This window comes from Carassius carassius, chromosome 20, assembly GCF_963082965.1.
Source record: "Carassius carassius chromosome 20, fCarCar2.1, whole genome shotgun sequence".
NCBI lineage: Eukaryota > Metazoa > Chordata > Actinopteri > Cypriniformes > Cyprinidae > Carassius > Carassius carassius.
The window spans coordinates 8,078,748-8,103,882 of record NC_081774.1 but is presented as its reverse complement, the minus strand read 5'-3'; the positions used below and the strand labels follow the sequence as shown (position 1 = coordinate 8,103,882).

At 39.9% G+C, this 25,135-nt stretch overlaps 1 protein-coding gene across 1 annotated transcript in view; it reads right to left on the bottom strand.

Annotated features, from left to right (window-relative positions):
* LOC132096226 (heparan-sulfate 6-O-sulfotransferase 1-A-like) overlaps positions 1–12,689 on the bottom strand; it is a 120,010-nt gene extending 107,321 nt beyond the window's left edge. The window contains exon 1 of the mRNA XM_059501466.1: positions 11,895–12,689. Within this exon, the coding sequence (XP_059357449.1) occupies positions 11,895–12,415 (521 nt within the window). The 5' untranslated portion in view covers positions 12,416–12,689. The remainder of the gene's footprint in view (positions 1–11,894) is intronic.
* Positions 12,690–25,135: the final 12,446 nt, after the last annotated feature.

Below are 25,135 nucleotides of genomic sequence, written 5' to 3'. Positions count from 1 at the left end.
AATCTAATTTGTTTGGCTTCCTAAAACATTAGTGTGTACGTAATTTAGACTGATACAGTATATCGCACATAAAAAGAGGATCGAGCCCTCTTTAAAGTTCAGGTACAAGTCAATTCACTTTTTACTGATGTAAGTTTTCTTAATTGAGAACATGGGTTGGAGCTCTTAATTTTGAACTCTCAAAGTGCAATAGTTAGAATAACTTTGATATGTAAAAAAATATGATTTATTTAATCAACATAAAAATTATATCATGGACTTTCATACGGCATTATCACTGTATCATAAGATTTTGATATTGTTACATCCCTAATTGTACCCAATTTAAATTTGAAGTACTCTGTATACAAGTGCCATACATCTCCTATAAAACTTTTTTTTCTGATGCATTCATAATCATTACTTTTAAATTTGAAGTACTCTGTACGCAAGTGCCATACATCTCCTATAACACTTTTTTTTCTGATGCATTCATAATCATTACTTCTTCTGGTGCATTTTGTAGCAAACTACATAGGAAATTAAACACTCATTAATATGATTTATGGTTTATTAATATAAACGTGCGATTAGTTGGCTAACCGCTTAACATGAACAACTACTGGTTGACCAGAAAAATCTTTAGTCAAGGGCAGCCCCAGAAAAGACACATTCTTGGACTCTCATTCTTGCAGCACCAATTTACTGCAGAGAATCCATTGGTGACCAACTTAATTAATGTCAATTTCTCCAAATATGTTTTGATGATGAGAAAAGAAAAAAAAAACTTTTGGATAGTTTGAGGGTGAGTAAACTTACAGCAAATTTTCTTTTTTGAGTGAACTTTTAATCACAGAAATCGAACCTCAATAATTATAACTCAAACATTGTTTAGAAAATGAATAACATCTGGATAGTGCTTTAGGAACTTTTAGCACATTTCATTGCACACTAACCAACTAAACCAATGCCATCACTGCAACTTCAAACTACTTTCTACAACTCCTAGATGATGTTTCGCAGATTCACTGGATACTGATCCAATACTACTGGAAGGTACATTATTTATACACCCTTGACTTCTCATAAACATTATCAAAGAGCATCAGTAGGTTACCGAGACCGCTGACATCTTAACAAAAATATGATCATTTTTAAAAAATAATCATCATCATTTGTTCCCAAAAAAATAAAGTAAATAAATTTGCCATAAATTTCATCATCATTTAACAAAAAAGTATTTTCTATTTATGATTTCATCAAGAGCTAGATCACAAATGTTAAAACATTAAAGTGAGAAGCACCAAAACACTAAGATGCACAAACGTTGCTATAAGGGTGCCAGCATTTTTATCATGTTTGTAAAACATCTGTTTATAAGAAGGAGCTTGTTATGCAAATTGTGTGGTTTTGTAAATGCTCATTAAAGTACTGCTTGTTAAGTGGGAGGCATCTGTACTGAAAATCAATAACCTGTGCTTTTATAAAATAAAATAACATAGCCGCAAGACAAACTCATGTGCATAAAGTCATTATTAAGAAACTTCTGTTGTTTTGTACTTAGTCATTTACCTACAGCTCTGGTATTATACATATATTATTACGGTGGATAACTAACTTGTACCATACTTGTGAGTTATAACACTCAGTAGGCAGACCGGTGTTCTGCTTTGGGTCTGCTTTATAAAGAATTACCTTCAATACATAAGATATAGCCTAATATACGGTCGGCGTGATCAGGATCATGACATGACATGTCATGACATGGCTGCTTATCAAAAAAATACATAAAATCACTTAAAATCGAAATATGAGTTAAAATGTTGTTTATTATGGTACTTAAAGTGGCCGCAGAGAATACATGCTACTGTATTTTACTGTTATTATGGTAGGTTTTAGAGGGATGCTGAGAAAAATTTGCAGTGGCTGAAAAGTCCAAATCAAGTATGAGTATTAAAATCTTTTATGATGGCCACGTTCATGCAAACTCTGTTTTCACTTGTAAAACTTTCACCACTGTCTTGATGCATCATGGACCGGTTTCCGAGCAGCCTAGGATATTCAACATTTTTATACATAAACAAGTGCTAAAACAGTATCCTAACAAAATTTAAGACACCTTCTTCAGCCATGAGTTGGGGGAGGATGAGAGTCTTTATAATTCTGAGGCAGAACTCGTGGCTTTGCAAATTAAGGCTCGGCAGCAAGCCAACTCACACGGGGAGAGTGGGGGTCCTAATTATGAATTATAAAAATGTTTGCTAATTAGTCATTGCAAGGCAATTTGTCCACAGCATGCGGAAATCAATTTGGTGCCATCGCCAAGGGCTTTACCTGGCAGCGTGGCACACAATGAGACTTCAAAGCCTGTCCGTCATAATGCCAGCAATGTTTCGGAAGGTGCTACACCAGCCAAAACTAGGAAAACAAGATTCCCAATCAAACAGGAGGGAAAAAAATGTAATAAGAGCGAAAGACAGAGATGAGCAGCGAGAATTGTTGTTTTTTTAAGCAAGAGCATTTTGTAAACAAGGATGTAAGATGAAGAAAACTGCACACATACAAAGCGACAGCAGGAGAGAAAGAAAGAAAAAAGAACAGAGTGAGCACATGTACAGTCTAGCATTAGCAGAAAAGTTGTGTTCATCTTCATGTATTCATTTATGCTAAACACAAAGGGCAGGCTGAAGGGTGGTCAAGTCTTTGTTTATTAAAAAGCCATTAGATATAGAGGAGGCACTGAAGCGCTCATTCATGCAGTGCCGACATTAGGTCCAGCTCAAGGGCACGTTTCTCTTCACGGGCCACAAGATTCATATTATCAGACAGCAGTCAGGCACTTGCAAGTAAGTTAAGAAACTGGCTGTGAGGTAAAACAACAGAAACTCACACACACACATCATAATAAAAAAAATAAAAAAAAGTGTAGCAGTGAGTGCTAGAAAAAAAGGCATCCCACTGATGTATGGTTTGTTAGGATATGACAATATTTGACTGAGAAACAACAATTTGAAACTCAAAAAAAAAAAAAAAAATTTAGAAAATCTCTCTCTTAGCAATGCATATTACCAATCAAAAATTAAGTTTTGATGTATTTACGGGTAAAAATTTACAAAATATCTTCATGGAACATGATCATTACTTAATATCCTAATGATTTCTGGCATAAAAGAAAAATAGATAATTTTGACAGACACAATGTATTGTTGGCTATTGCTACAAATATGGCCGTGCGACTTCTGACTGGTTTTCTGGTCTGGGGTCACACACACACACACACACACACACACACACACACAAAAGTACCTTTTTTGTTTTTGCAACTGATTGATGGTATAGGCCTCACTGATCTTATGCACATTTAATCATTGCCAAAATTATCCAAAAATAATGCTTTTTCAACTAAAAAACTGAGTTGAATATCCTCAGATCAATGAGGCCTACGACCCATCAGTTCCAAAACTATAGCGTAATTAGAGACTTGCAAGCAATTTTTACTGATACCACCAAATTAGGTTAACCATTTTCAGCACAGCACAAGGCATTAAACTCAACCTGGTATCACAAATATTAATTATGTAAGCCATTAATAATGCATTAACAGCATAAAACACAGAAATGTTATTGCAAACAACAGCAGAGAACTTAAGGCCAATGTCATCTTTACACACGTAAGCTTACATTCATAAAGAACACAAACATTCTGAGCTTCTCCGGGTAAGCACTTTATTTGCTGGAGCTCAGCGTCCTCTGCTAATTTTGTATGCTGATCCTAAAACACCGGCAGCCCATCACGACCTTCCCTTGAACTACCCTAGATCAGTTCACACACACTTACAATCTCTGTTAGCACTTTGTCTTCGCACAGTTAAGATGTCAGATGACAAAAAAAAAAGCACACACTCTCTGAAATGTGAGTGATAGCACCTCTTAACGCAAGACTTTCTTTGAAAAAAGCAGAAAAAAACAGCTTATCTAACAGAAACACTATTGAACGCTGTCTAGCAATTACCGAATCTCCACAGACAACAAGCAGAAATGGGCCAAGATAATCAGCAAAGAACGAGGTAAACAAGAAGCTTTTCAGTAGTCAGTGCCAGTGATATGAAAACGGCTTTTCATCCTATAATAGAAATTAAGCGAAAAGGCATTCTTTGCTACGATACCCGTACAAGGGATGTGCAAAGTTACATATTTTCAGTCGTTGTGTTGCCTGACTGACTAGGAATCCTAACACAATTAGGCTGGTTTCAAGTTCACCGGTCACGAATTAGACGTTCATTAGTGGGTATTTACATGTGTTGTACACAAATTGCTGGACAAAGCATACTAACATTGATTAGAATGCATCTTGTGACATTCTTAAAATGTCTTTTTAGACATGGCATTTTAGATAAATAAATGCAAAAGAAAAGGCAGTTTCTGTCAATGTTAAGTTTTAATTAAGAATGTTTGTGATTGCCCTGTGTAAGCTATTGTGCAACAATTACGCGACTGTAAAAACAAAAATACAGTGCATGAGCAAACATTTAGGTGAGATAAATATATACTTTTGAAAAAATGGCCCCATCCACCCCTCATATGAAAAAATAAAATAAAAAAAAATCCTCTCACAAGAGTCACCGAAGAGAGGAATACATTTTCAAAAATGAAATTCAGGCCCTGAATAAATGACTAAAAATCTTCATTTGATCATCACTATAAATAATTCTACATGATAAAAAGAAGGCTTTAAAAAGATCGGTATCAGTGAACGGATCGGCAGATTAAGCATTCTGTGACCGGCGATCGGCCTCAAAAATCCTGATCGGAGCTCCTCTACTTACAGCGGGTGACATCTTTATATGCGAGATTACACTCACATTGGATTATTTTTTATCTTGACCTGCCATCTTAAAAATGCAACATTTCAGAAGGCTCAAAAAACAGTATGAGATGTGACGTCTCAGAGACATGCATGGCTGTTTTGACAGTGCTTTCAAGTGGATGAATTTAAAGGCTCAGCTTTTCTGAGAGGATTGTATGTCACACACTTACATAGCATTTTTATTTATGCAAAAAATATAAAAAATTAAAGAAAGGTATCTAATATTCAACTTCACTAGTTGTCTAGTCAGCTGTAGGACAATTAGTCAACCATTGTGTCTCAACCCCTAGACCCAGAATATCTAATTGTGAATACAACTTGAAGATGAATCATTCATAACACAATGGAAGTAAAAATGTGTAAAAGGACACAAACATAGAGATAAAACGTTCTTAGAGCTATTCGTCTGTAAGCACGGGTCTCTTGATTTTTTACGGTGGGCGGGCAAAGATTCCGCATTACCACATAACGGGCTTTGAGCAGCCTGTATTTAATCCACACTGATCTGATGGGATTAACACATCGAGGTCAGGGTGCTGCTATCAGGCCTGCCTCCAAGCGCTTTTTCTTACCGGCCCGGGAAAAACTAGCCTGTCAGAACCTCCGCTTTCTGCTCCAAGCAGACCTGGAGACCGCCAAGCCATCTGGCTCATACTGCAAGAGCCAGGATCCGGGTTCACACGGAGAGCTGGAGGATTTTATAAGCTCTGAGCTACTGACCTCCAAACCACAAAGATCACACAACCTCTAACCACATCAGGCTATAATTTGTGGACCGGCAAACCGATATGCACACACTCTTAAGCAAAGGGCTAGACCTATAACAGTCACAATGTAGCTTTCTAGTCCTCATAGCCAAATATGGAGAACAACATCTTCAAGAACTGACTGTTGTGAAGAACATCTTCATGCAATATCTTTACACCAATGGTGCTTTGTGCTCCACACATTTGCCTCACTATCATCTACTGTGCCATATTAACCACCAGAACTCTAGAGTACCTCGAGAAAACATGTTTTTTGTGTGTTTACAAGTACAGTGATGTAACGCTAAATTTCTCCAAATCGATGAAGAAACAAACTCATCTTAAATCTTGGATGGTCTGAGGGTGACTATACATTCAGCAACTCTTTCTTTTTGGTTGAACTATTCCTCTAATTCAATTGGGAAACTGGTCCATTCAATTGGGAAACATCCTCAATTGTACCTGTTGCTTGCATAATATTCCATGCATAACCCCTTTCAAGTTTTAGTGATTAGAGTCCAATTGCACATCTACAACCTTCAACCTAAAGACAGTTAGTGTGATGATGACCTGTCCACTTATACTGACTTCACCTGCCAAAATCTACAGTGATCCAGGCTAAAGGCATGAGGTTTCGAAAAAAAAACATTCATCTCAGGATAGCAGCTGACCTAGCAAAAGTCTAAATAACATAGACTAAACAGAATGTAATTGTTCCATGACACCATGATTGGAGACTCTGGGGGTATCCTGTACACCAAAAATTGCTATTCACAATACAGAAGGCAGCCAGTTGTCCATTAGTAGGGCCTACCATTTTAGAAATTACAGTAAATCTTCCATGAAAATACATTCCCTCTAATGTTCTAGTCACGCTTGGGGTATACGGTGCGGCCCATATCCATAAAGCCACAGTGTGGAAAATGATCTTGCCTGTTTGATTAGACACTGACACCGCTGAAGGAACAGGAGGAGATGGAGGGAGTGAAAGAGAGAGAGGCTGAAGAAATGAGTGTGGATATATACGAAATTAAAAGAAAAGACTGACAGCAGTACTGCAGGATTTTTCTGTGCCTGTTTACTGGACTGTGACTCAAAATCTGCTGCAATATCTTAAAATAGACAGGACATAGGCAAAATAAAAAATGACAGTAGGTGCACACAGCCAAGAATCCTCTCTCATTGCTCACACACATGCACAGAAAAACACACACGGGCACTTTCTCAGAAGAATACATACTGTATTTATAGATACATACAGTGAGGTCCAAAAGTCAAAGGCCACTAACCAAAATGCTTATTTTTAGCATTTTTTTTTTTAATTTTATTTAATACATTTGTTTCATTACTGCCAACATGACAGATTACATGAAAAGCTGAAACAAAATAAAGCTTAAAAAAAAATTATGACTTAATTCTCTCTTTTATTTTCATATTCGATTAATGTCATAATATCAGATTTTTTTTAAGTTGTCAACACCTTTTTTCAAAAATTTTCTCTTTTTTTCTAAATTGGATTTTCAGTGTGGTCTAAGACATCTATTTCGTCTATTTTTTAAAGTAATTAGATGACAGATCTTTCTCCCTCCATAATCTTTGATGCAAGCTCATAAAGGCCTAATATGATAATTTGCAAATTACTCTTTGCAGCTCACAATTGCATGCCAGTATAACAATACAATTTCATTTTCCCTCTAAATAATCACAGCAAATGTCAAGTATAACAGGAACATGACAACGTGGTCTGGTACCCCATTGGCACCTTGTCATTTCAAGTTAATTGTGTCTGCTTGATCACTGCGCCAGGCCTCCTAACCAGGATGACCCCCAACTGGGATTCTATATTCATCTATGATGGCTAGAAATAAGAAATCAAATAGATTACTTAAAGAAGACAATTCAACCATAAATTAGAATTATGTTGTGAAAGCGACAGAACAGCCTCACAAAGTAGCAGAAAAGTGTCAAACAGAAAACTTTCACGGTTCTGTTTGAAGCCTGACAGCCAGTGGTCACATTCAACTTTGCTGTATAAAATAAGGCAAGATAGATTGTTTTCCTACGGAGCCCCACACATGGCATACATGAAAAAAAAGGCTAAACCGTGCGCACGATTTACTATTTCATTTTCTCGATTTATAAATTGTCCGCACGGTTTACTTATTCATTCCCTCGATTTGCTAAATCGTGTAGCAAATTGAGGGAACGAAATAGTAATCGTGTGCACGTTTTAGTACATCGAGGGAACTAATTAGTAAATCGTGTGCACGTTTTAGTACATCCAGGGAACAAATTAGTAAATCATGCACACAATTTCTTAATTTTGTCTTGCATGACATGTGTGGGATCCGTATTTTCGAAATTTGAAAAGTAATTTTATTTTTGGGTATTTTAAGTAAGAATGTGCATTATATTAGCAAAGTTTTGTTTTTTGTCTTGTTTGTTTTTATTTCATTATACTGTTAAATGTAATCTTTAGCAAATCTCAAAAAGAATATACATTTTCCATACCGTGCATTATGTTGCATAATGATTCCTAAATTCACTTTTGGCATTTGAAGCCATTTTTAAGTGCTTCACTGTTCATTTAACGATTATCAGCTATTTATCTAACAGAATCATTGCATCTCTAGTTCTGAGCAACATAAGGTCTAATAGTAGCCCCCTTTCACCTATTCTTACTGAGCATATCGGCCAAAGAGCAGACACAGACCCTTCATTAAACAGATTACATCCTATCTAGAGCAGCAGGGCCACAGACTGGTAGTCAACCACTGAGGTGGGTGGGTGGATGGGTGGGGGGTTGGGTAAAACACAACCGTTGGTGACTGACTGCATACACACATCCGGTGGGAAAAATTCTCACACCCACATGAGACGTCACTCTCCTCTGGTCTCCATTCACTGATCTGATCAGAAACCCCTGTGCTTCATGCCTGAGAGCAACACACACCACTCACCAGATGGCTTCCTGACTGAAACCGGTGCCTGAATGAGAATGTGGTGATACACATCTCGTTAAGCAATTAAAATGCCCCGATCGCTCTCACATTCATCAGGTCCCCGGGGGAGCAGAATGGCGTGAATGCGATTTGGAAAATGCGACTCTAGAAATCCCAACATTCCGAATAAGACCTATGTGTAATTAAAAGCTTGTCCTTTGCCAAATAAATGGCCATGAAGAGGAGAGTGGGCACCGCTTCCAAAGTCTCGCTAACCGAGAGAGATTTAAATGTAAACAAGCCCGTTAAACATGTCTAACAAGCATGCAGATTGGCACAGCTGTCAGATGGCTTCCTGCCTGTTGGTGGGAATGGCGCTGGCTTCCATGAACTGAAACTCACTGGACTGACAACAGGTGCTAAACTCTGCGCTGTGGCCACCCAAAGTGCACCTAATCTCACAAATAAATCTTAAAATCATTAAAATAGAAGAGTAGTGGTCAACCAATATGGATTTTTTGATGGCCAGTACTGATATTTTAGAGCGTAGGATAGCTGATGGCCAATATAAAACTGATATAATATATAATATCACACCATTTAATTGGAAGACCATGAGCCAAACAAAAAACCTGAACCGTCAATCCAGTAAATTAAAAATCCTAAATAACTTCCAATATATAGCAGCCTTGGCGATGTATCGGTCTACCACTAAAAAAGCATTTCACCGCCATTCTAAATGTGAAGTAAACGTTCAAATTAATTGTCAACATCATGACAACACCCATAATAATTAGAGCTTCAGTCTGCAAGTAAAATGATAGCAGATGCAACCAATCAACAAAGTGTGATTCACAAGCAAATGACCCTTATGAACGGTTCTTTTTTAATGAATTACTCACAAAAATGTAAATTACGTAGTTCCACATAATTCTGACAATAAAGAAGCACACAATTATTATTAAAATGAACACACATCCCTGTGAAATGTTCAGTGATGAACAAAACTGTTATTATGAACAACAATCCATAACAAGCAGTCTGGATTCTAGCAACTAACAATGTGTTTTTTTCTTTTCTTTTTTTAGTTGTATGCCAGATATACAAGCATAAACTTTCACGTTAATATTTGGTTGTATTAAAAACACAAGTCTGAAAACTCAACCATAGCAAGACAAACAGGCCATCAGTCCTCAGCAGCTCAAAATCTCTACAAGAGATTTCACGGGTCATAAACACTGCAGCTTTTCTCAGCCTCCTTTGTGACCGCCATCACGGCTCAATTGCCTTTTTAACATTTTTTATTCATCCTTTTAATTTTCCTTAAGCACCCAATTTCTGAGCATTTTTATAGATCAAAAAAACTCCCTACAGCTTCAAGACATAGCAATGAACAAAGTTTCAATTCACCCTACATTGGCCTTTTGAATTCACTGTAACTTATGTAAAAAGAGCGCTTGATCTGTGCAACAAAGCAGCATATCAAATCCGAATTATCTACGCACAGTATTTCCCATCTAATTATCAGAATAATGCAGATATTAAAAATGCGAAATGACAAAACTCCTTTCACCTCTTTTACAGCTGACCCTGTGCTAATTTCACAGACAAAACGAACATGTACACATGCGTGATGAATTAGGGGAGAATAGCACTGGTGCGGTCTGTCTGCCTTTATCACAGGAGAGATTAATCAAGGAGAGGAATGTGCATCCATATCAGTGCTGCATTCCTAAGGTCGCCAAAAGCAACAAGAGTAATGGCATCGCTGTGATACGAGGGATGTTTTACACTCGAGGGGATGTTGGATCTAGACTGTGTTCTTTCAGGAAGAGGAGTCGGGCTGGTGATTACTTGCTAAATCTGATCTAATGTATTAGACTTTGCAGAGCTTAGATAATTTAATCTGCAAAATCCTATTAAAAACTAAAACAGTCTACGTACATGGCTCTGAGATGGATTTCACATTATTGCAAAACTAAGTGTAACACATTTCAAAACCTACTCCAATGTCCACTAGCTGTGGGTCTAAAGGTAATTAAGCCATGTCTTAACCAAAATACAAAACAAGATGACACTGACTACCAGTGGCTGGTTATTCCTGATATGACAACTGCTATGGAGTGTCCTGATGTGGTGAGTCTGTAACCACTATTCTGGCAGCCAATGTTCAATACAGTGTTTACAAGTGGCTGTTTTACAACACAGTAATTTTCCACCTCCATCACTGGAGAAAACACAAAAATGCAAAATGGAATGCCACAAACATCTAACACAGCAAGTTCTGTTTTCCACCTGAAATCGAAGGACAGGCACCACGAAAGCTTTACCTTACAAAACTTTAACATGGTAAACATAGTTTTGTCCAAAATTCAATAAATTTGTCACTAGGTTTGAGCCAATACTATATTCTAGATGCTTCTAGATGCTACATGCTTTCTTCCTTGTTTGAAAGAAGTTAGCTCAAGTAACAGTTTCTTTTCTGAATTTTTACATGTAGTAAAATACTATGGTGCAGGCCTCATATGGTTTCCATGTTCATTTTTTGAAAGGCTGAGATCTAGTTTCATGTAAACAGAAATCCAACTAGACTCAACATCACTGGGCTATCCAAACTTGAAATCGTTAACCGTTTGTCAGTTTTAACCCCAGGTAAACTTAATCCTGGGTTATCTTGTTTCATGTTTAGGTTTCCGATTTCTCACACTGTACACTTAGGACCCTTGGTTTAAAGCTCTTTGCATATTTATGATTTCAATGGGTTGAGGTGGGAAAACAGCACGCGTTCTTTTAAAAAAAAAAAAACTATTGCCCACCGTTAATGTCACCAAGTACATCTGCTGTTCTTGTGTATAGTCTGCTAAAACACATGATACTTTATCAGTAGTCGCGCCAGCATTAGCTACTGTTCGGCATTTTAACCCTTTCTCTTAAGAACTTATCGAGCTTGAAAGTTTACGCGACAAAGCCTACGTAAGTGCGTGAATATTTAATGACAACTCTCGCCGTTTACGTTGTAGCATCTCGTGTAAGGGTTAACCTACAGGGTTAAAAGCAGTGCTAACTTGTACTGGCATTTATGCAAAGTTTTAAAAGAGGTTAACCCACGTGTAGTATGAAAAGCCAATGTAACCAATGAATTTATGCATAAATATAACTGTATAGTCTTGTATAGGCCTACCGCAGATGAGGGCAAGTGTTATTCTGTACTCGCTAAAGTTCTTCTACACACTGGTTGTGCTTCAAATCTCTTTGTGACTGCACACGCCTATGATGCCCCAGACGTTTTTGGTAAAGAGCTCACGGGGTTCTGAGACACAGTCAAACACTTAAGACAAAACAATTCTATACGAGCATCACCTTTGGTTTTTCATCCTGTTCTCCTTTTTGTTCAAAACCCCGGGTACGCAGTTGGTTAGTTCGGTCCAGTCCGCGTGTAAGCCACAACTCCATCCGGTGGAGAACCGAGAGAAGAGCCAGGTCTCTTTCCTATTGGGTCGGTAACAGGTACACTTTTTCTGTCCCGGTCTACAGTCGCACGGAACCTCCAACCTGACATTCTGGACCAGGTGCCTCCCGAAAGTGGTGCCGCCGGTCTTCTGGATGTGGAGGAACACGATCACATCTTCCCCTTTGATTTCAAAATCCACAGTCCGCTCCAGATCCCTGATGGGGAAATAGTATTTCTTCACGTAATGTGGATCAGGAGTCGGGAAGAGATCCGCATCGTCTTCCAGCATGTACCCGTGCGGAGAGCCGAAGTTCATCATCCCCGGAGCCACGTACTGATACAAAATCAGCATGAACAGAACCGAGCCGACAACGATGAACAGAAATTTACTGCTCCTCTCAACCATGTTCCTTCCAGTGAGGAGGTTCATGTGTTACCATTTCCCGGTTGACTGCTTTTTTTAGGGTGTCTCCATAAACACACGGCAATCAGTGCATCGCGCGCGGAAAGTGAATCGTCAGACACTTTGGATCAGGATGGGAACGGTCGGACTCATTGCATCAGAAGTGTTGCAGTACACGATCCAGTACTCCGCGATCTCCCTCCGTTCACCACTGTATGACACAGTGTGTTTAAAGTCCTCGACACATCGCTCTGAAGCTCCTCCAGCAGCGTGCACAGCGACACCCACTTTCCCAACACGCGCGCGCTCCACTCTCTCAAACACAAATGAGCACAATGTTTTGTTTCTAGTGAACGCCCGCGACTAATTCTGCATTATGATACCCACCGGTGGGTCCAATATTGCATATGCCTAATTTTCAAAAAATCAATATAACAGCTGAAGTGGTTAAACTCAACGGCGTTTTTTCCCCATGAAGCAAAGCAGCCAGTGCCCCCTCAAAAAAACAAAAACAAATTGTAATAAATAAAATAAAATAGAAATAAATAAATAAACAGGAGAAACAATCAACAATAGAAAAAAATACAAAACAAATTAGAACAGGTGCATCACAAATCTGCCTGAATGCCACACTTCTCACTATTAACACTTTTAGTCATGTCCAAATAGACATTATTCTTGAAATGACTCAAATCATGCAAAGAGTTCATTTGCAAAAAAACTATAATTGACACATAAAAAAAACTGACTGCTGTGCAATATTCTACACATATACCGTGTTCTTAACCCTAAACCAATTTTGTCACAAAAGCTGGTATTGTCCATTGTCAAGGCATCGCGTGTTCATGATTTACAGAAGAAACCGACAAGCGGCCTTGTCACATGCAGCGCACATTATTCAGTCCACAAGGCTGCTAGTCACTTCGAAAAGATGTGCTAGCTGAGGGGTTTTGTCAAAGCTGATTACAAATTATGAGGATGGATCATTTCGATGCACTTGAGGAAACCGTGATATCTTACTGAGAACATAAAAGCAAAATAAAAGCTGAAACTTTTTCACAGAACCTTACTAAAGCTGCACGTTACAGTGGAGAGGGAAAGGCTCGAGCGTAATCACAAAACTTGTCAGGTGTCTAAAAGATAAGTAAATGTTTATGTCTATACTATATAAATGATCAACAGACATGAGGATACAATCTCAGATAGCCAATAGGTTTTCAAATGCTTTATATGACCACTGCTGTGTATAGCCACTCCAACTGTTTTATAGTGCTGGCTGGGAAATTCTATTATGTAACATTAAAGGGTGTTATAATATACACTTTGTAAGATTAACTTGCCTTGAAAGAAAAAAATGACAAAGTCCAATAAAGTGTAAAACAATGTTTTTATGTGTATGAAGACTGAGAGACCACTTTTAACTTGAAGAAACAGTGAAACATAAAATTAACAACAGAAACGATTAGCTAGTACTCATCCTGCACTCCTCCACCACAGCTAGTGGGCAGTATTGAGAGCTCTGCTCAATTATACATACAGTAGAGATCTGTAGTTTAACATTGACATTGACTTTTGATTTAGCCTCACGAATGTGCAAGAGCACCATGCCTCTTATAATACATTTTATTAATTAGATATTTGTGTGGGTAATTGTATGTACTAAATTTCAAAGAATGTGTTCAAAAAAGCAGGCAAAAAGAATTTAATGTATTTTTGAATTCTGTAAATTCTAATATTGGTATTATATAAACAGTTTTCACAGACATTAATTCTATTTTGTCATCATATGAGAAAACTCACTGACATCCATGCAAGACATAATTCCACAAAAATATAAAACTAATGCTTACCATCACACATTACTTAGCTAATTCAGTAGCTAACATTAGTCATTTCCCTGACTCATATCTCTCTACTCAGAACACGCTGATATTGTACAAATTAACTCAAACAAATGATGTTTGCAACTTGCTCGCTTAAATACCGCAAGCCAAATTAACATATTTTTATTTACAACTTCAGCGGCGGCCCGAAGAAAGCCTGTCATTTGATATCATGATTATTGCGCCCGGGGACCCACTGCATAATGAAGCTATGGAAATGCTGCTTTGTGGCTGATCATTTGTCGCCGAGGAGCTTCACTGAGATGAATTGTAAAGTGTGTCCTGCCCTCTGGTTCTCTTCTGCAGATAGAAGTCTAGTTTCCACATGGTAGACTCCATCGTGCAAAACTTTTTCACTTAAGTACATTTCTCCATTGTTGCAGCAGTTTCAATGCGTAGTAGATGCTTCGTGTATGCATTTGTTGAATACAGGTTAGCTAGTTTATGTACAGTTGTGCAAACAGGGATACTAGCCAGCTATCATGTATAATATGTGATCAATATGCAAAAGATATTCAGAGTTTTGTATGAGACTTCCATGACATTAACCATACGTAGAAGCATTAATAATTGTTTACATGTAAAGACTGTACATTAGAAAACTTTTAAAATTGGGACTAATTTTAAATACTTGATTTCACACACTTGCCAACTTTGTAAATGGTTACAGAGATAAATAGGAATCATAAATGAATGAGGATCACACACAAACTAATAATTTTCTTACTCCACAGGATGACACTTTGTATTAATTAAAATATTATATATATATAAAAAAACTCTTTATAATTTAATTGGGTGCTTGTTCATCCATACATATTTATGTACAGATACAAATCTGTGGCATTAGAATTTACCTTGGTTGGCTAAACTGAGATGAGCACTGGTATTTGAAACGTTTGAATTAAATACATATATATATAAAAAGAGAGGTACTACAAAATTGTGTCATTACGCAACAAATTGACTATACATCTTTAGCACTTAACAGTCAAACATTGACTTTGTTTGACAAAGGTGCTAACATATACACTTAAAAGAATAGTTCACCCCAAAAAAAAAACCTTAAAAAAAATATTTTATCATCAGTTACTCACCTTCAGGAATGCTTTTTTTTTCTTCTTCTTCTTCTGCAGAACACAAAAAATGTATAAGAATGCTGGGATCCAAACAGCTTTGGAGCTCATTGATTTTCATTTTATAGCACCAAAACACTGCATTTTTCAAAGTATTGTTTTCTAGTGTTCCACAGAAGAAATGGAGTTCTGCAGGTTTGGAACAAACATGAGGGTGAGCAAATGATAACAACATTTTAATTTTTGGACAAAGCATCACTTTAAATCTCAAATGGCATTTGTTGTATAAAGAAATTGATAAATTCCTAAAAGCAAACTCAAAATCTGATTTGCTTTGCATGAAATTGCCAACCCCAGCTGTAGTGTGTAATAATGATGGGAGAACTGATTTGCCAAACTATCTCTGTTTTTCTGTTATGAATTGTTTCTGTTATGAAAGAAAGCAACTTTTACTGTGTTACCTTCCCGCAACTGTTTTCAATTTGTGCACAGTTGAACTGAAGGGCAAAAGCCCTCTCTATCTCTCTTTTATACACACAGGGCTGCTTTTGATTATGGCCTGAGACTTGCTTACTAGAGCACCCCTGACCCCTGGCATCACTGTGTCCTTCTACTGCAGCACATTGGAATGCTGTTGTTGTTATTGTTATTTTTCTCCAGAGTAGAGCTCATAATTGAGGATTTAGATAACATTCATTCTCAAGTTCATTACTAAAAAATAAACTTTATGGACAGAATTGACAGATTCTGACAGAGAAACACACAAAAATCAAACCTAAACATAACTCGACACTCAACTGAAGTTCATTCAGATAATAACTACAATTCACATAAAATGACTGATTAAGAAAACATCACCAGGAAATATCTGTATAATATTATATAAAGGCCTGAGTCTTGTTGACGACAACCCTAAACATTTAGACTGGGATTATCATTTCTCTGAATGCATTTTTAATCCTAATCCTACAAGGCATCTCTGACTTTAAGAGATACAATCCATTTTTTGTGTGTGTGTGTCACACTCATACAAATACACATTTTAGGGCATAATGGTTATCGTATTTTATTCAGACTGTTGCAAAAATAATCTTATTAGCTAGCCAAATTACGAGAGGATTGTGCATTTCTATGGTGACACTATTAACTGCAAAATGAATCTGCAGTGGTCAGGAGCTACAGCGATCAATGTTGTGGTACCAATAGGGGTGTTTGACTTCATGCAGCGCTGCGCAGACCGAAGTGGTGTGTGCTGGTTCTTCTAATTCTTGTTTTTTTTTTTTTCTTCAAATTATCCAGAACAAAATTTACAACAGTAATGTACAAGAGTGTGCAAACAATTTATTCAGCAATCAACAACTATATTCATTAAAATAAATAAATAAAAAATTACAAGTCTTGTTTTTATTAACAATGTTCTCCAAACTGGTGCTGTAGTCCTCAAGTGTCCTGAAGAAAATGGATGAAATTTGATTTGGATTCTGACCTTGTATGTGAAATTTTCCCAAAATAATAAAAAGATGTACAAAAAACGTTATTATATTCTTTTGAACACATACGTATTAAAATTAATTTACTTGAATGCAATATGTTTTCCTTTTCATTACATTTTGCACATCCACCCAAAAAAAATAAATAAATAAAATTATAATTATAAATTATAATTATATAATTAAACACAATTACAAAATACGTGGATAATAGACTCCTTTTCCATTGAGCAAACAATTCGCAGGGATAGTCAAGATCCAGATTAAATCTCTAACACGGCCCTATTTCATGGTACATGCGGTGTATCACGATATTAGATTTTTCATATCATGGTTATTGTATTGATATATCGTGATGTCTATAGAAACCTGGGGGGGGGGGGTTATTTTATATAAAATAAAATAAATATCTTTTTTGAAGCTCCTATGAAATATCAAGAGAGAAAATACTGTCAAGTTCAACAGTATGAATAAATATTAATGGTAACACTTTACAATAAGATGTTTTGTTAACATTAATGTATTAACTAACATGAATGAACAGTGAACAATACATTACACAATTTATTAATCTTTGTTAATGTCAATAAAAATAGAGTTGTTCATTGTTCATGTTAGTTCACAGTACATTAATGTTTACAAACACAACTTGAGATTTTAATTCATGCATAAGTAAATCCTGAAATTAACATGAACTAAGATTAACAAGTGCTGTGGAAATATTGTTCATTATTATTTGTTATTTATACATAAATGTAATCTAATGAACCCTTTCGTATTGATTGCAAATACGTATTGATTGCAAATACAAAACAAAGACGAGTAAAAAAAAAAAACATGGTTCTTAATAAATCACACTTTACTTAAATATATGAACACAGAAAACAGCTGTTAACAGATTAATATAACATTTCCCAGTCTGGGATTAGTAAAATAATGGCAACTTAATCTGATGAACACTGCTCTTCACAGAGTGGCTGCGTCTTCTTGTGTGACAGGTGTCAGCGTTAAGACACAATACGGTCACCTGGAAGCTCAACCAGGTAGTGGCACTGGAGTATTAACCTGTTGTGTAATCATAAGAGAACAGTTAATTTTAAATATTGTGGTTATTGCTAATACCAGTATATCGCCACACACTAAATTAACACTATATCGATAATTGTTACTTTGAATATCCCGGTTATCACCCATACCGGTATAAATCGCGAAACTCCCACCATGAAACATTTTAAAAAAAAGCCTCTTTTACTTTATTTAAACCGTATATTTTACACAAACACGCCAAGCTTTATTCCAATTCTAAATCCACTGGTCCACAATGAGCTTTTGACCTGTAACACCTGGTTATGCTACTCCTATATTTATTTGGGCAACCGTTTAAGAATCAACATCTCTTAGAAACATGCAGTCTTTAACATACTGCCTCAGAAAAAAATCAAAAGCGCTCCTGGAAGTATTTCTTGCACCCTAAGAACTGTTTTCAGGATTCCTGAAATGTTTCTACAGCACCAGATCGGCATAATACAAATGATTTCTGACTGGAGTAATGACTGCAGACTATTCAGCTTAGCCAATAATAAATGTAATACACAACAGTTCTTTTAAATTGGCCAAAAAAAAAAAAAAAAAAAAAAAAGAAGTTATGCAAGAAAACAGCCAAATGATACCAAACACCAGGTCTTCAAATCAAGCAGTTTTTTTTTTATTTGAGGTGGTAGTAGTGGTAGAGAGACAAAGTCTTTCTAAACTGTTTTAGCAAACTGGGAAAACATGCCATTTGAATAAAAGCTCTGGAAAAGATCTCCAGAAAGTATCATTCAAAATTCCCATGAACATCTCCCGGACCACAACATTGACCTTTGCCACATCCCCGTCAATTCCCTTGACCGCTTCCCTGGCCCTGTCCGGCACCCTGGCCATAGCCGCTTCCCTGGCCCTGTCCGGTGCCCTGACCGGCACCCTGTCCAGCACCGCTTCCCTGTCCAGTGCCCTGGCCATAACCGCTTCCCTGTCCCGCGCCCTGTCCATAACCGCTTCCCTGGCCCTGTCCCGCGCCGCTTCCCTGACCCTGTCCAGCGCCCTGTCCCACGCCGCTTCCCTGACCCTGTCCAGCGCCCTGTCCCACGCCGCTTCCCTGACCCTGTCCAGCGCCCTGTCCCTGTCCCGCACCCTGTCCAGCACCGCTTCCCTGACCATAACCGCTTCCCTGGCCCTGTCCCGCACCGCTTCCCTGACCCTGTCCAGCGCCCTGTCCCGCGCCGCTTCCCTGACCCTGTCCCGCGCCGCTTCCCTGACCCTGTCCCGCGCCGCTTCCCTGACCCTGTCCCGCGCCCTGTCCCGCGCCGCTTCCCTGACCATGTCCCGCGCCCTGTCCCGCGCCGCTTCCCTGACCCTGTCCAGCGCCCTGTCCCGCGCCGCTTCCCTGACCCTGTCCAGCGCCGCTTCCCTGACCCTGTCCAGCGCCCTGTCCCGCGCCGCTTCCCTGACCCTGTCCAGCGCCGCTTCCCTGACCCTGTCCAGCACCCTGTCCAGCGCCGCTTCCCTGACCCTGTCCAGCACCCTGTCCAGCGCCGCTTCCCTGACCCTGTCCAGCGCCGCTTCCCTGACCCTGTCCCGCGCCGCTTCCCTGACCCTGTCCAGCGCCCTGTCCAGCGCCGCTTCCCTGACCCTGTCCAGCGCCCTGTCCCGCGCCGCTTCCCTGACCCTGTCCAGCGCCGCTTCCCTGACCCTGTCCCGCGCCGCTTCCCTGACCCTGTCCAGCGCCCTGTCCAGCGCCGCTTCCCTGACCCTGTCCCGCGCCGCTTCCCTGACCCTGTCCAGCGCCGCTTCCCTGACCCTGTCCAGCGCCCTGTCCCGCGCCGCTTCCCTGACCCTGTCCAGCGCCGCTTCCCTGACCCTGTCCAGCGCCCTGTCCCGCGCCGCTTCCCTGACCCTGTCCAGCGCCGCTTCCCTGACCCTGTCCAGCGCCCTGTCCCGCGCCGCTTCCCTGACCCTGTCCAGCGCCCTGTCCCTGACCCTGTCCAGCGCCCTGTCCCTGACCCTGGCCCGCGCCGCTTCCCTGGCCCTGGCCCGCGCCGTAGCCGCTTCCCTGGCCCTGGCCCGCGCCGTAGCCGCTTCCCTGGCCCTGGCCCGCGCCGTAGCCGCTTCCCTGGCCCTGGCCCGCGCCGTAGCCGCTTCCCTGGCCCTGGCCCGCGCCGTAGCCGCTTCCCTGGCCCTGGCCCGCGCCGTAGCCGCTTCCCTGGCCCTGGCCCGCGCCGTAGCCGCTTCCCTGGCCCTGGCCCGCGCCGTAGCCGCTTCCCTGGCCCTGGCCCGCGCCGTAGCCGCTTCCCTGGCCCTGGCCCGCGCCGTAGCCGCTTCCCTGGCCCTGGCCCGCGCCGTAGCCGCTTCCCTGGCCCTGGCCCGCGCCGTAGCCGCTTCCCTGGCCCTGGCCCGCGCCGTAGCCGCTTCCCTGGCCCTGGCCCGCGCCGTAGCCGCTTCCCTGGCCCTGGCCCGCGCCGTAGCCGCTTCCCTGGCCCTGGCCCGCGCCGTAGCCGCTTCCCTGGCCCTGGCCCGCGCCGTAGCCGCTTCCCTGGCCCTGGCCCGCGCCGTAGCCGCTTCCCTGGCCCTGGCCCGCGCCGTAGCCGCTTCCCTGGCCCTGGCCCGCGCCGTAGCCGCTTCCCTGGCCCTGGCCCGCGCCGTAGCCGCTTCCCTGGCCCTGGCCCGCGCCGTAGCCGCTTCCCTGGCCCTGGCCCGCGCCGTAGCCGCTTCCCTGACCCTGGCCCGCGCCGTAGCCGCTTCCCGGTCCTCTCCCCTGACCACGTGGTTCACTGCATGCAAAGCCACCGGTGGTTTGGCAACATTTCTGTGTGGCAGGACACTGGCCATCATTGAAACAGCTTTTAGCACACAGTGGAATCATCTCCGGTATGGGACACTGACCCGGCTTCACTGCGTGAACACAGATAGTCAGCTTTAGTTTGTGCATGTAGACCAGGGATCCTCAAATCTGGACTTCGAGAGCCACATTCCTGCAGAGTTTCTCTCCAATCCTAAATCAAACACACCTGAGCATGCTAATCAGTGCAAATCAATGTCTTTGGGATCATTAGAAAAATCACAGGCAGGCGACTTTGATCAGGGTTGGAGCCAACTTCTGCAGCGCATTGGATCTCCAGGGCAAGATTTGAGGAACCCTGATATAGACAGTATGCCACTTCGTTATACAACAAAACATTCAAAGCGCAAATAGCTAGTTTTACCTACAGAATGAATTACATTCCAAGTCAGTGGTTCTCAATTCCAGTCCTGGGGGACCCCTTGCTCTGCGCATTTTGCATGTCTCCCTTATTTAACACCAGATTGAGATCAACTTGTTGGTCCAGTTCATGGATCACTTTCCTGACAAGCTGACGATCACAATCTGGTGTGTTAAATAAGGGAGATATGCAAAATGTGCAGAGCAAGGGGTCCCCCAGGACTGGAATTGAGAACCACGGTTCAAAGTATTATTCCTCTTTATTTTGTAAAGCCATCCAGTCCTTAAAACCATCCTAAGGGATTAATTCAAACAGACTTTAGAGGTGAACAACAAAAGGCAAAGTCTCTGCTTCGAACTTACATTTAATCCAGTGCATTACTAGTGGGTGTGTTTTTTTTTTTTTGCCTTAGCGTCTATTATTAACTGAAACTCACTGAAAACAGGCAGCACACAAACAGGCCCACAGTCAAATTGACAGCATTTTTGCCCTCCAGGGCAGTCTTCATCAGAGGAACATCCTCGATGGGACGGAACAACCGTCAGCGTCGCTGGACAGAAACCATCCACTAGAGAATTCAAGAGAATTATTAGGGGAGGCCAGGGAGTGCGGTTTCAGCATTTGTAAATCTGGGGTTTCTCAATGGGTCTCAAACCAATATACAAAAAGTTTATACATATGTCTGCTTCAAATCAAAAGCGTTTTAAAACCTACTACTCATTCATAAGATATGTTAAATACTTTCAAAGACTGAGAGTCACTTATTTCTCCATTTCTTCAGGTTGTGAAATTAAATTAACAGATCTTTTTTTACCTGTGGTTCGTTTTTGAATAGCATGAGTTATGCTCAAGTATCCGAACAAACACGCAGTCAACAAGAAATACACTCGAGCTGTCATCCTCCTAGCCTGTGATCTCTGCAGGAAAATGCACTGAATTGGTGCGTCAGAAGAAGCAGACAGCAAAGCGCACAAAACTAAAATGAATACGTGTTGCTGTAATATCAACCTCTGTAAAATGGGATTTTAAAGATTCAAGGAGAACAGGTCAATTCCAACCCTGATCAAACTCACCTGCCTGTAGCTTTCTAGTAATCTGAAATGCCTTGATTAGCTTGTTCAGGTGTGTTTGATTGAGGTTGGACCAGCTGAATGCTGCATTCTAGCCATGTCATAGATCCAAAAATACATATCTCGATGTTTAGCCTAGGCAGCCAAATTATTTTTTTCTTCTTCATGGTTTAAACTGTTCCTGTTACCTCCTGCGTTTAGATTAACTCAACTGCCTTGACTAAATGAATGATGTGCACAGATTTAACGAATGCATGTGGGAGTTATTTATTCCTTGTTTTGACACTTACGGTGACAACAAGATATCAGAGCCATTTTTAAGACCTGTAAAGAGTGAGAGAGAAAATGAGTGTAAGGTCATAGTTACTATATGCAGCAATTTTTTTTGTGCCTACTAAGTTGCTGAATGTGTAATATTAATGGGCCTGTATAGATAAGGGGGTGTTTCAGCAGATTGTGTGAATATTGCTTACCTCAGATGGCCAGAATTGGCGTAGAAGAAAATGGAGCTCTATTCCCTGCAGAAAAAGAGAGCCATGCCAGGCTAGAAACATGATCTGGTCTGACACTGAGGCTTGTGTGAGTTTAGATTGTAAGAAATTCTGATGTAAGCCCTGAATCATCTCATATGGCTACCTGTACCCATTTGAGGAAGGTTGCAAATGTATTAAAAGAAACCAGACACTGCAAAGCCAGTCAGTTTCTGGCATAAACATCAACCTAGGAAACTATAATTATTTGATTTAAGAGATTTATTGTTTTTTTTAGCTTTATTCCATAGCTCTTTGGAATATTTGATTTTGATTTCTCAGTCACAGCATCAAGAGGTTGAACTTACTGTATGTTCACCATCGTTCATGACGATGCTGCATATTAACTTTATACAATACTTTCATGTCTCCTACTGTATATCATATCACAAACTCCCACTCACTTGTTTCATTCAAATGCAAATGGTGTCAAATTTTGTCAAATATTTGTTTGTTACAAAAATAACCTCAGAGAAGGGATTGGAGTAGTTCAGCCAAATAGGAAAATCTGCTGAAAATGTACTCACCTACAGGCCTTCCAGGATGTAGATGAGTTTTTCTCTTCATCGGAATGGATTTGGAGAAATTTAGCATTACATGACTTTCTCAACAGTGAATGGGTACCGTCAGAGTTTAAACAGCTCATTAAGTCTTCACAATAATCCACAAGACTCCAGTTTATCAGTTAACATCTTGTGCAACAAATCCATCAGTAAGATATTTTAACTTTAAACCATCACTTCTGGCCAAAATATGATTCCAGTGAAAAAGGACATCCACTGTTGTCTTCTCACATCAACATCCACTGACATATTTGTTTAAATCTGTTTTGAACCGTTTTCAGTTATAAACTTGATCTGTGAATATCTGTCTCCTAAATCAGACGAGGTGAGTTTTACACTAAGAAGTCAATATTATTAACAGATGCTGATTATTTTAGCATGAAAATACCTTAATGACAGATTTTAAGTCGTGAGTAACTTGTGGCCTATTGTGGGTTTTTTATCAGTTGTTTAGACTCTCATTCTGATGGCACCCATTCACTGCAGAGGATCCATTGATGAGCAAATTATGTATAATGCTACATTTTTCTTAAACTCTTCCAAACCTTAGATGACCTGAGGGGGGGGGGGGTATTTAGCAGATTTTCATTTTTGGGTGAACTGTTCCTTTCAGTATTAATTACCAACAATAAGGGTAAAAAATATTATTACATATCGTTGCTGTTTTAACGTGTCTTACTGTAGACAATTTTTTTCTTAGCAGATCTTTTAAGATAATATGAAGTCAAGATTATGTCTCAAGTCAATATTTCATGTGCATTTATTTATTTGGTGAAAAGCCAGAAATAATGTAGCTTAGTCAGTGGGTTATCGCAAATTATTATTTGTCTAATTGTTTCAGGACAACTGGTTATAAAACTCACAATTTATGCCTCTTAAGCCATCTAAATCTAACAAATGTAGAATATAAAGACATTTATAACACATCATGTTCATTAATGTAGGCTGTGGGATTTTTGCTCAACTGCACTTCAGTGTGGAATTTAATGTTGGAAAAAGCGTAGGACTGACTATAATCATAAGAGTACTCTGGTAATTTATGCTATCAGTGAAGCAATTCAACAAATGCAGATACTTTTGACAGGGAAGCTTTTCTTTTCCGTAATAGCCTCACCCATGGAAACAGTTTTCTGTTTCTTACTAGCCAAAAGAGCCACATCTATGGTGCTACATCAAATCTAACATTAACTAAATTGACTTCACCAATCACCGGAGAGCCCAGGACTCTCATAAAATGCATTTGCTATTGAAAAGTACAATGCAAAAATTATAAGTGCCTGTCAATATAACAATACTGATTTTAACGCACCCTTACTGGTGTCCTTGTTCAAGGCAACAGAGTCACAGTTCCTGTTTTTTTTATTCTTAAGACGCTTTTTTTTCACCTGCTCAAATGAGGAAACTTTCTTTGTCAAACACACAAAGGCGCCTGTGTTTGTTCCCTGAGGTTTTTCATTCAATTTGAAATGTTATCAAGTTGGTTAAACGAATGAATTATAAAATGAATTATTCATGTTCTCCACCTGGAGAAGAGAGAGAGGGGAAGAAAGAAAGAGAAAACATGATAATGAGAAAAAGAGAAAACATAATGCAGCATCTTTGTCCACACCAGGCTGTATAGAACTAATGAAAGAAAAATCAGTCATTGCAGCTCACCCAGGTGTTCTCATTTATTGAAGAGATGTCATATTATGAGCTGCTGATAGTTTTCATTTGGTTGTAAGTGCGTCTGTGCTCCAAGGTCATGTTGTGCTGGACAAGTGATTTAAAGTGTTCAGTAACCCCACTGAGCTTCTCATGTAAACACTTGTCTGCTTATCAGTGGCTAAAAACGAACATGGTATCTAACAACACAGAGATGTATTCTGTTAGCTCAAATGAATATTACAATTCTGTC